This window comes from Mchenga conophoros, linkage group LG2 (assembly GCF_057382185.1).
Source record: "Mchenga conophoros isolate Kocher_MC1m ecotype Shallow Benthic linkage group LG2, M_conophoros_male_GT1.1, whole genome shotgun sequence".
Classification (NCBI taxonomy): Eukaryota; Metazoa; Chordata; class Actinopteri; order Cichliformes; family Cichlidae; genus Mchenga; species Mchenga conophoros.
In genome coordinates, this window is record NC_140527.1 from 19,498,184 (window position 1) to 19,510,038 (window position 11,855).

The following is an 11,855-nucleotide window of genomic DNA, read 5'->3' on the forward strand; positions in this document are numbered from 1 at the left end:
ATTTGGGTGGTTAACACACACACACACACACACTCAGATGTTATCCAGACTTGCACTTTGAAACAATGAAAAGGACCTACAAGCCACGGTCCATGTAAATCACATCACACCCAGGTGACTGCCAAACACACACACACACAGCATCCATAAAGAATGATGATAGATTAAATTATTAGTTCATTAAGTGGTACACTGGATTATATTTACCCTTTCAGGCTCTGGATGTTTCAGGTCCAGATCATTGTTTGGAAAGCTGTTTGGTTGTGGCTTTAGGCAGCTCACAGTCTTCTGAATCTGGCTGGTCTCAGTCTTCGTGTGTAACAGATAGAGAATGAAGACAAAAGAACAGTAATCTGACAGTTACTAAAAATGCATCACTCAAGAGGATGAATAGACCATTTCACTATCGGCAAATAGCGTAAGGTACACATCGTGCATGAGAAACATTCATTAAAATCTGTCCTAGGTCAATGTTACCTCTTCAAAATCTTGCACTGAAGAAGAATGCATGGCTTCTGAGCCTTGCTGAGGCATTTCTTCATCAAGATCCTGCAACAAAGAAAAGATGGCACAAAGATTAGACCAAGTGCTCTTCTTGCAACTGTACTGGGCAGTCCTGTGCTTCTGTCTTTAATTTGCGTGTGTGTGTGTGTGTGTGTGGGGGGGGGGGGGGGGGGGGGGCTTTCCACTCAAGAAATGTTTTCTTCTGAAAAAAATACTGGCTACAATAATTAACAACTGATTCCTTTGCAATCATCCATCCTCTTCCACTTATCCTTATCAGGATTGTGGGGTAGCAGTTTTGGGGCCTATACCAGCTACCATAGGGCAGTACAACCTGGACAGATCGCCAGTCTAACATGGAAGGACAAGCATTTGCATTCACACCAAAGGGCAGTTTTGAATCACCAGTTAACCTAACCCCATAAGCTACATCTTTGGACTGTGGGAAGAAGCCAGAGTACACAGCCAGAGAGAGCCCATGCATTACAGCAGTAAAAAGTGCCTAAAACAAGTTAAGAAGTTGTATAGTACTATCTATCTTAATGTTCAAGCCTGAGTTTCAAAAAATTTCAACATAGAAACAAAGCACATGCAGTCAGCTCTGCATGCTGTAGGTCAAACTGTCAAGACATACGAGAAGACCCCTCCTAAAACCAGAGTGATGTCACCATGAAGCAAACTTTGACGGAGTCCCCCAATAACAGTGTGGTCCTCCTAAGTCACATTTGGGTGGTTAACACACACACACACACACACACACACACTCAGATGTTATCCAGACTTGCACTTTGAAACAATGAAAAGGACCTACAAGCCACGGTCCATGTAAATCACATCACACCCAGGTGACTGCCAAACACACACACACACAGCATCCATAAAGAATGATGATAGATTAAATTATTAGTTCATTAAGTGGTACACTGGATTATATTTACCCTTTCAGGCTCTGGATGTTTCAGGTCCAGATCATTGTTTGGAAAGCTGTTTGGGTGTGGCTTTAGGCAGCTCACAGTCTTCTGAATCTGGCTGGTCTCAGTCTTCGTGTGTAACAGATAGAGAATGAAGACAAAAGAACAGTAATCTGACAGTTACTAAAAATGCATCACTCAAGAGGATGAATAGACCATTTCACTATCGGCAAATAGCGTAAGGTACACATCGTGCATGAGAAACATTCATTAAAATCTGTCCTAGGTCAATGTTACCTCTTCAAAATCTTGCACTGAAGAAGAATGCATGGCTTCTGAGCCTTGCTGAGGCATTTCTTCATCAAGATCCTGCAACAAAGAAAAGATGGCACAAAGATTAGACCAAGTGCTCTTCTTGCAACTGTACTGGGCAGTCCTGTGCTTCTGTCTTTAATTTGCGTGTGTGTGTGTGTGTGTGGGGGGGGGGGCTTTCCACTCAAGAAATGTTTTCTTCTGAAAAAAATACTGGCTACAATAATTAACAACTGATTCCTTTGCAATCATCCATCCTCTTCCACTTATCCTTATCAGGATTGTGGGGTAGCAGTTTTGGGGCCTATACCAGCTACCATAGGGCAGTACAACCTGGACAGATCGCCAGTCTAACATGGAAGGACAAGCATTTGCATTCACACCAAAGGGCAGTTTTGAATCACCAGTTAACCTAACCCCATAAGCTACATCTTTGGACTGTGGGAAGAAGCCAGAGTACACAGCCAGAGAGAGCCCATGCATTACAGCAGTAAAAAGTGCCTAAAACAAGTTAAGAAGTTGTATAGTACTATCTATCTTAATGTTCAAGCCTGAGTTTCAAAAAATTTCAACATAGAAACAAAGCACATGCAGTCAGCTCTGCATGCTGTAGGTCAAACTGTCAAGACATACGAGAAGACCCCTCCTAAAACCAGAGTGATGTCACCATGAAGCAAACTTTGACGGAGTCCCCCAATAACAGTGTGGTCCTCCTAAGTCACATTTGGGTGGTTAACACACACACACACACTCAGATGTTATCCAGACTTGCACTTTGAAACAATGAAAAGGACCTACAAGCCACGGTCCATGTAAATCACATCACACCCAGGTGACTGCCAAACACACACACACAGCATCCATAAAGAATGATGATAGATTAAATTATTAGTTCATTAAGTGGTACACTGGATTATATTTACCCTTTCAGGCTCTGGATGTTTCAGGTCCAGATCATTGTTTGGAAAGCTGTTTGGTTGCGGCTTTAGGCAGCTCACAGTCTTCTGAATCTGGCTGGTCTCCGTCTTCGTGTGTAACAGATAGAAAATGAATATACAGTGCATTTTTGAAGAGGCTTTTGAAACATTAAATAAACTGTATGAGAAAGATAAGTTTCAAGCTATTGTCTTTAAAATATTCACTGTCATGTATAGAGAATTTAAGGCCCTATGATTAAGAGACAAATAGTCAGTGTGATTTCTTTATTTTTTAAGCCATTGCTAAAGGAGTAAAACAATCACCTGTAGCAGCAACGAACTGTCACTAGGGCCCATTTATCTTCAAGGGACAAAATTTAAAATGAATCTAACTAAAGAGGCTACACAGCAAAATCTCCAGTGTTAAATTAACACTAGAGAGTGTCTATATGGGTCCACACAACACTGTTGAGTGTTGAATTAACACTTTTGACAGTGTTATATGTTTAAAAGTAACCTAGTCAGTTTTGAAGATTAACAAAGACTAACACTGAGCAGTGCTGATTTTCTAACACTGGAATATTTCTAACATTTTGAGTTATTTTCCAGTGTTAGAAAATCAGCACTGCTCAGTGTTAGCCATTGTTAATCTTCAAAACTGACTAGGTTACTTTTAAACATATAACACTGTCAAAAGTGTTAATTTAACACTCAACAGTGTTGTATTTAACACTCAGAGGTGTGGACCCTTATAGACACTCTCCAGTGTTAATTTAACACTGGAGATTTTGCTGTGTAGAATCACATTAAACATCAATCACTGTTAAAATTTAGAAACCGAAAGCCATTTTTTATTTCTGCATACCTGCTGATATTTTTTTAGTGCTTTTAGAGGGCTTTGATGTGGCAGCCATCACAATTGCCTGTTTTCCATTAGTACCTACCCCTGTTTTTCCAGTAGGTTATAGTACCATGTAGTTTTTCAGTAACTACTGCACCAAGGTTCCAAGTGATCCAAAGTGATCAGAAAATTTGACATAGACTGAATGCCACCAGGTGGCTGGTCAATGGTGTCACTCGATAAGTTATGAGTGCGCCTCCTTCGTGAAAATCCAAGCCATCATTTTTGAAACTCTGAAATGTTTGAAATAGCGACCAAAATTAACAGCGTGATCCCTGAATTGAACACTAAAGTATAGACTGAGCAGCAGGCATTTTGTCACCTTGACGTCCATGCTTGCTGTGGCATTTATATCACTGGATGCTCGGCTGCATTGCTATAGTTACCCCAGGCACAGTAGGTGATACTCAATTTCAGTGAAAAACTAGATGCCCTAAGTCACGTTAAGCCAATTTGAGTAGGTACAAATGTAAAAATGGCTTAGGGTATGCAATTTATCAGTTCCAAAAAGTACAATTGTAGAAATACCTTGCATCTCCAGAGCCAATCCGAGTCACCATAATTATAGTCTATTTCTTCGCCTGGACTTATGTCTCTGCTTGCAAATAAGCATAGATGGGGCTTTCCATTGATATTTAATATTTTCATCTTAGCACTTGGACTGATGTGGTTGTCGTTGACAAGTCTGCCTAATGACCCATCTTCTTGAGATGCATCCACACTGTGGGGTTAGGCAAAAAAGTATTAGCTTAACTAGTTAGTTAGGAAGCTTTTTTTTTTCATAAATCAAAAGCAATGTGTCATTTAATCTTAATCAAACTACACTGATATAATACGCACCACCAGAGTTTTCCATCAAACTTGAATTCAAACATGAACACCTTCAGGCTGTCATGATAAACTCTGTGTCTCCGCTCACATTCTTCTTTTGTTATGAGTTTACCTCTGTATTCCAAAAGAAAGTCTCCTTTTTGGAATGGAACAGTCGTGAAAATGCCCCGACCTGAATTGCAGAGGCATACCAAGTGAGTGACAAAAGACAAAGTGACAAACTCCAAATCTAATCCAAACTAAAGACCAACTTACCTTTGAAGGCATTTATGTAGTGGATATCAAGTCCCAGTTTGTCCCTTCCAGCAGAAACATGACAGACTGCATCCTCCCGTGGAGGAATGCGTCTCCTTCGCATGTTCTCCTGTACGATTGGCTGTATTACCAAAGCATATAAAGTATTACGATTATCGTCATCATTGTCATCATCATCAGTAGTAGCAGAACTAGCAGTAGTGTAGTTTACAGCATAAACACAGCTGACTTATTCATAGTGCTAATTTATGCCTTCTTTTAAAATGTTAAAGGCCTAGTACTCAAAATGGCGACATGTGACATTTCTGTAATGGCGACTGCAGAGAGTGATACAAGTACTGAGAAAGCTTAGGCATCAAAACTGTAAGAAGTTTTTTCTTCAGGCATATAAATAAATACACGACTAAATACACTTATACCCTTGCTTTTATTTTAGGGCTGTCAGCAGAATGACAGACATTGGACAAACTGCCCGAAATTAGCTAACAGCGACATCAGGGATTTTGACTCAGACTGCGCTGGTTTAATTGTTAATCGCGTTAGTCGCGATGTCGGCATTAACACGTTTAAGCCACAATAATGCTTTAACACCGAGTAAATCCTAACACGGGTTAGCCCGCTTTATCGCGTTGACGCGGTTAGTCGTCAGCCCTATTTTATTTACTCAATGACAAACGCTGGGGCCGTTTTACTTCTTCAAAGACTCACTAACAGTCCATAAAGCATAAATTAAACCAGTTTAATATAGGCCTGTGCACCTATAATTTCATATAGTATTAAAGTCATGGTGCATTTTACATTAAAAAAGGCTTACCTTTGTGTTTTTAATCCGTCTTCGTATTGCCGTCGACATACACTTGTTAAAGGGCACGCGCGCGAAAGTTGTGGCGCCGTTTCCTGTAGGTACCGCCTATATATATAGCCTACCAATCACAATGACTTCCGGCCGTGTGTATTGAAAATGTGTATTAAATTGCAGTACCTACACACATCCACTCTAACTCGAAACGTCGCTGTGCAATACACTGGAATACACAAAAATCAGGTGAGGGGGTATAGGTGGACTTTTAAGAAAATCAGAAAATCTTTTAATTATAGTTTAATAAATGAATTTACACTACAGTTTAAGCAAATACAGGTCAAAAGATAAATAATGACCTCATAAGAAGTAGAAAAAATTATTATTTAGACACTTAAAAATGCATTTACAAGTCATGTTTTAGGGGGACACATGAATACACAGCAAAAAGTCGAAATGTCCCCGGAGCCCAGGTACAGCGCAGGTCAAATGTCAATCCATACCACATAGACGCACTCACACACACACACACACACCACACACACACACACACACACACGTGTCTATATATACACATTACACATACATACACAAAGCTGTGTAAACCAACTATAACAACCCGTTCTCACTCCCAAAGCGTAACATTTTACGCTAGGTGACAAATCGTCACCATATTACGTTTTCGGCTACCCACCACGTTCCTAAATGACGACCTCGGAAAAAGAGGAAATATGAGAACCGTCTGGACTGAACCTACACATGTTCGCTCTTTTTCTTCAAATCGCTTAGAAACACGCTATTTAACGTCATTAAAGTCCTGGATAAGGTCAGGAATAAGGTTATGGTCAGGGCTAGGGATAAGGTTAGGTTTAGGGCTGGAATACAGGGCTGGAACGTCTACTACCGCGGGAGCGTCATTGCACTGGATTCCAGCAATAACCCGCCGCGTACCATAAGAACGCCGAAGGTCTCCTTTCGCGTTCCTCAGGAACGCCGCGGGACGTGACAAAACGTCGACATGTTACGCCTCGGGAGTGAGAACGCTCTGACTATAAATAACGAATCTAAACTTATATACATAAAATACAGAAATGAATGAGGTGGAATGAATACTACAAAATGTACATAAGGTGCAGCTGCAGTCTGGCAGTGGGAGCAGTGTGACAGGTCAACTGTTAAGAAGGGAGATGGCGAGGGGAAGGAAACTGTTCCTGTGTCGGGTGGTCCTGGTCTGCAGGCTTCTGTACCGTCTGCCAGAGGGCAGCAGATCAAAAAGTCTGTGTGCAGGGTGTGAGGGGTCTGTGATGATGTTCCCTGCCCGTTTCCTGGTTCTTGAGAGGTACAGATCCTGGATGGAGGGCAGGGGGGTGCCGATGATCCTTTCTGCTGCCCGTACAGTCCGCTGCAGTCTGCTCCTGTCCTGTTTAGTGGCTGCTCCATACCAGACTGTGATGGAGGAGCACAGGACAGACTCAATGACCGCAGTGTAGAACTGGATCAGCAAGCTCCTGTGGAAGACTGTACTTCCCCAGTTGTCTCAGGAAGTACATCCTCTGGTGGGTCTTTTTGAGGATGGAGTTGATGTTGGTCTCCCACTTCAGGTCCTGGGAGATGGTTGTACCCAGGAACTTGAAGGTCTTCACAGTTGACACAGGGCTGTCTGATATGGTGAGGGGGAGCAGAGTTGAGGGATGTCTCCGGAAGTCCACTGTCATCTCTACAGTCTTAAGAGTGTTCAGCTCCAGATTGTGCTGACTGCACCAGAGTACCAGCCGCTCAACTTCTTGCCGGTATGCAGACTCATCACCATCTTGAATGAGGCCAATGACAGTGGTGTCATCTGCAAACTTTAGGAGTTTGACAGCCGAGTTCTTGGAGGTGCAGTCGTTAGTGTAGAGGTTGAACAGTAGTGGTGAGAGGACACATCCTTGAGGGGCACCAATACTGAGGGACCGGGTTGCAGAGGTGATCTCCCCCAGCCTCACTTGTTGCTTTCTGTCTGTCAGGAAGCTGGTGATCCACTGACAGGTAGCTGGTGACACGCTGAGCTGGGAGAGTTTGGAGGAAAGAAGTTCAGGCACAATGGTGTTAAAAGCCGAACTAAAGTCCACAAACAGGACCCTGGCATAAGTTCCCGGGCGGTCAAGGTGTTGCAGGATGTAATGCAGCCCCATGTTCACTGCATCATCCACCGACCTGTTTGCCCGGTAGGCAAACTACAGAGAGTCCAGCTGGTGGCCTGTAATGTCTTTCAGATGGGCTAACACCAGTCGTTCGAAGGATTTCATGACCACAGACGTCAAGGCGACAGGTCTGTTGTCATTCAGTCCTGTGATGGTGGGTTTCTTGGGAACAGGGATGATGGTGGAGCGTTTGAAGCAGGAGGGAACTTAACACAGCTCCAGGGATCTGTTGAAGATGCGAGTAAAGATGGGAGCCAGCTGTTCAGAAGAAGAAACACCCAGTGCATCATGGGAATCCCCCAGCAGCCTACAGCAGCATAACTAAGGGAGAATTCAGGGTCACCTGGTCCAGCCCTAACTATATGCTTTAGCAAAAAGGAAAGCCTAATCTTAAAAGTAGAGACAGTGTATCTCAGGCTTTTCAGGGAGTTTTTAGGACTTCCTGATAATAATGAATTACAGTAGTCCAGCCTGGAAGTAATAAATGCATGAACTAGTTTTTCAGCATCACTCTGAGACAGGATATTTTTAATTTTCAAGATGTTGCACAAATGGAAGAAAGCAGTCTTACATATTTGTTTAATATGTGCGTTGAAGGAGTTGTCCTAGTCAAAAATGACTCCAAGGTTCCTCACAGTGTTACTGGAGGCCAAGGTAATGCCATCCAGAGTAAGAATCTGGTTAGATACCATATTTCTAAGATTTCCCTCTGTGTGCATGTGTGAGATGATCGTGGACAGGACGATGCGGATGATCACCCACATGCATCTGATAAGCAATCACCATCTCCTTCTTAAGGCGGTGGTTGACAGCCAATCATTGCTGGACCTTCCTTGTTGAAATGCCTGCTCAGCCCAGTGACATCTGACCGTGTTTCTTGTGATTTCTGGCAGTGTGTTTCACTATGCACAGGTCTTCCCTGGTGTTCAGTCCTGGTGAATGGTGACCAAGGGTGCTCCTGTGTTGTGAGTTGTGTCATTTTTCAGGTTGGATATATGGATTTCTGCCCATGCACAGTCCCTCCCTCTGGATTAACATTTGACTGAAATTTGTGTTGTTTTTGTTATTTATAGGTCCCATGTCTGAGTCCAGCTCACCTGCTCAGGATGTGAAATCTGGACTTTTTATTTTAGATTATTTAATTGACTGAGTAAATCACAGAGCACAAAATTCAGAGCTCACTGAACAAATCTGTTAACAGTCTGAACATGGATCAAAAGTTGAACTTGGCCTTATCAAAAATAGCCAGTTTAGAATTTTCAATCATAGAAACCTTGGAACCAATGTACGTAATATGGTAGACATTGGAAAACAATGATCATGGTCACTCACACTAAACCAGTTCTGGCACCTACTGCATAAACTCCTCCTTGACTCTCTTTCTCTGTCCTTTACTGCGCCTCCAGCCACTGGATTTTTGTCCCATCATGCAATCTTTTATTCCAGCTCTCACCCTCTCTCCAGCTCTCTACAGTCAATGGTAATTAAAGTGGTCAGGGCCATTCCATTATCAGAGGGTGGGAGACTTACTCAAAGACCGCCGAGATCAAAATGAAAACCAATTAGTGCTGGCTTCTGTCCTTTTATAATGTATTGAGAGACAGCTGGCTTATTGTTTGCCCTCTGTCATTCTCTAAATACAGAGAGCACCAATTGCGAGAGTTCTCAGGTTGGTTTGGGGTTAAGGAAGAAAAGGTGGAAATCTAGCTGGGAATTGACAAGATGTCTCTATCTGCTGTCATCAACGAGGGGCTTGTAGGGCCATATACGTACTGAAGGGCCACGAATAAAGTCTTTATCTAAGATACTTTAATGTTCAATCCTAGGGTGTTGTGACCTTAGCCATTATGTTACAGGTAAAGGGTCAGGACAAGAAAAATTAAGGAAATTGTGCTAAAGGAAGAAGATTTGATGTGAATTTGAAGGCGTAACACATTAAGACAATTTATTCATGTATTTGGGACTTGGGACTTCCGGCGCCCCCCGTGTGCGGCAGCCTGTTACAGCAGCTCTGCTCATTCTGAGTTTCTTTCTTTCTTATCTTTTCTTCTCGTAATTTTTTATAACTAACGTATCAGTAATTAGACTCTGCAACCATGTTCTACCGTTTTGTGCTAGTTCTGGTCGTTTTTCTTAGTTTATTTCTACTTTTTTCACGCGTGTCTGGGGACCCAGAGCAGGGATCCTTTGTTTACAGTAAGGATCAGCTGTTAGCGCTGCGTCCCGCAGCGGTACTACCGGCGGACAGACCCGACATTCCCAGCGAGCTGAGGAGGAAAAGACGGGGGTGTCGTGCTGGGAAGGAGCGCCGTCGCCCGAGAAGGAGACGTTATCGACCATCTCTTCCTTCTGTAATCATTGGAAACGTAAGATCTTTGCCCAATAAGATGGATGAGCTCACGTCGCTAACCTGGTCACAGAGGGAGTACCGGCAATGTAGCATCATGATGCTAACGGAGTCGTGGCTAACACCGCTAACTCCGGACACAAGCGTGACACTACCGGGATTTCAGATGCTGCGAGCGGACAGGACGAGAGACAGCGGTAAGAGGAAAGGAGGGGGACTGGCAGTTTTTGTGAACGACAGATGGTGTAACCCTGGGCACATCACTGTGAAAGAACAACTCTGCAGCAGAGACATTGAGCTGTTAGCCGTTAGCATGCGTCCGTACTATCTGCCCCGGGAATTCTCGCATGTTATCGCAATAACAGCGTATGTCCCCCCCTCGGCCAACGCGGATGCAGCCTGAGACACTCTCCACTCAGTGGTCAGCAGACTGCAAACACAATCTCCGAGAGCCCTTCTCATAATATCAGGGGACTTCAATCATGCCTCTTTGGACTCCACACTGCCCACCTTCACCCAGTATGTGACCTGCTCAACAAGAGACAATAAAACACTGGACTTACTGTATGCCAATGCTGAAGAGGCATACAGTTCATCACCTCTCCCTCCACTGGGCAAATCTGACCACAACCTGGTGCACCTTGTCCCTGTGTATGAGCCCTTAGTGCGCAGGGTGCCACCAGCCACCCGCACAGTGCAGAGATGGTCAGAGGAGAGCGAGGAGGCTCTTAAGGACTGTTTTGAGTCGACTGTGTGGGAGGTGATCTGTGACGACCATGGAGAGGACATCGACAGCCTTACTACATGCATTACTGACTATATTAATTTCTGTGTGGATAACACCGTACCTACCAGGACTGTACGGTGTTTCTCCAACAACAAACCTTGGATTACCCCAGAAATTAAAGCTGTCCTCAAGCAGAAGAGGAGGGCCTTCAAATCCAAAGACAAAGAGGAGTTGAAAAGGGTGCAGAGAGAGTTGAGGGGACTGATAAGGAATGGGAAGGACAGCTACAGGCAGAAGATGGAGAACCAGCTTCAGCAAAACAACGTTGGTGAAGTCTGGAGAGGCCTCAGAACCATCTCAGGCCACAAACAGCAGAACTCTCTGCCTGGGAGGGATGTGAGATGGGCAAATGAACTGAATCATTTCTTCAACAGATTTGATTCAACCATGAGACAGTCTACAACATCGGCTGCAGACTCACCCACCCCCACTGCTGCTGTTCCACCTCTGACACCTCAGACACTTCACACCTCCTCTATTCACCCTGCTCACTCCTCCCCACCCCCAACAACAGCATCCAATACACACTCAACACAAGGCTCCAGCCTGTCTCTCTCAACCACCCAGGTTAGGAGGGAACTGAGGAGGATTCAATTCAATTCAATTCAATTTTATTTATATAGCGCCAAATCACAACAAAAGTCGCCTCAAGGCGCTTCATAGATACAGAGAAAAACCCAACAATCATATGACCCCCTATGAGCAAGCACTTTGGCGACAGTGGGAAGGAAAAACTCCCTTTTAACAGGAAGAAACCTCCGGCAGAACCAGGCTCAGGGAGGGGCGGCCATCTGCTGCGACCGGTTGGGGTGAGAGAAGGAAGACAGGATAAAGACATGCTGTGGAAATTATTAATGGCAAGAAGGCAGCGGGCCCAGATGGCATCAGCTCGAGGGTCGTCAGGTCCTGCGCGGACCAACTGTGTGGGGTGATGGAGCACCTCTTCAACCTGAGCCTGAGGTTGGGAAGAGTCCCACAGCTCTGGAAAACCTCCTGTGTTGTACCAGTGCCAAAGACTTCACGCCCCAAGGACCTCAACAGCTACAGGCCGGTGGCTCTGACATCCCACCTGATGAAGACCCTGGAGCGGTTGGTCCTGGCTCAGCTT

At 44.2% G+C, this 11,855-nt stretch overlaps 1 protein-coding gene across 1 annotated transcript; it reads right to left on the reverse strand.

Annotated features, from left to right (window-relative positions):
- Nucleotides 1-2,623: 2,623 nt before the first annotated feature.
- On the reverse strand, nucleotides 2,624-5,946 carry LOC146581850 (histone-lysine N-methyltransferase set-1-like). Its single transcript, XM_085247591.1, has 5 exons — nucleotides 5,446-5,946; nucleotides 4,632-4,752; nucleotides 4,386-4,548; nucleotides 4,074-4,266; nucleotides 2,624-2,752 (listed from the first exon to the last, which is right to left on the reverse strand). Exons 1-5 carry the CDS (start codon nucleotides 5,482-5,484, stop codon nucleotides 2,624-2,626), a joined length of 645 nt encoding a protein of 214 aa, XP_085103717.1. The 5' UTR covers nucleotides 5,485-5,946.
- Nucleotides 5,947-11,855: the final 5,909 nt, after the last annotated feature.

Excerpts from the sequence above, each read along its gene's own strand:
- LOC146581850 (XM_085247591.1), bottom strand. The coding sequence starts at position 5,484 with ATGTCGACGGCAATACGAAGACGGATTAAAAACACAAAG. Across the intron at positions 4,549-4,631 it reads CTACATAAATGCCTTCAAAG|GTCGGGGCATTTTCACGACT; the intron begins GTAAGTTGGTCT and ends TCTGCAATTCAG. Across the intron at positions 4,267-4,385 it reads TTTGATGGAAAACTCTGGTG|TGTGGATGCATCTCAAGAAG; the intron begins GTGCGTATTATA and ends CTAACCCCACAG.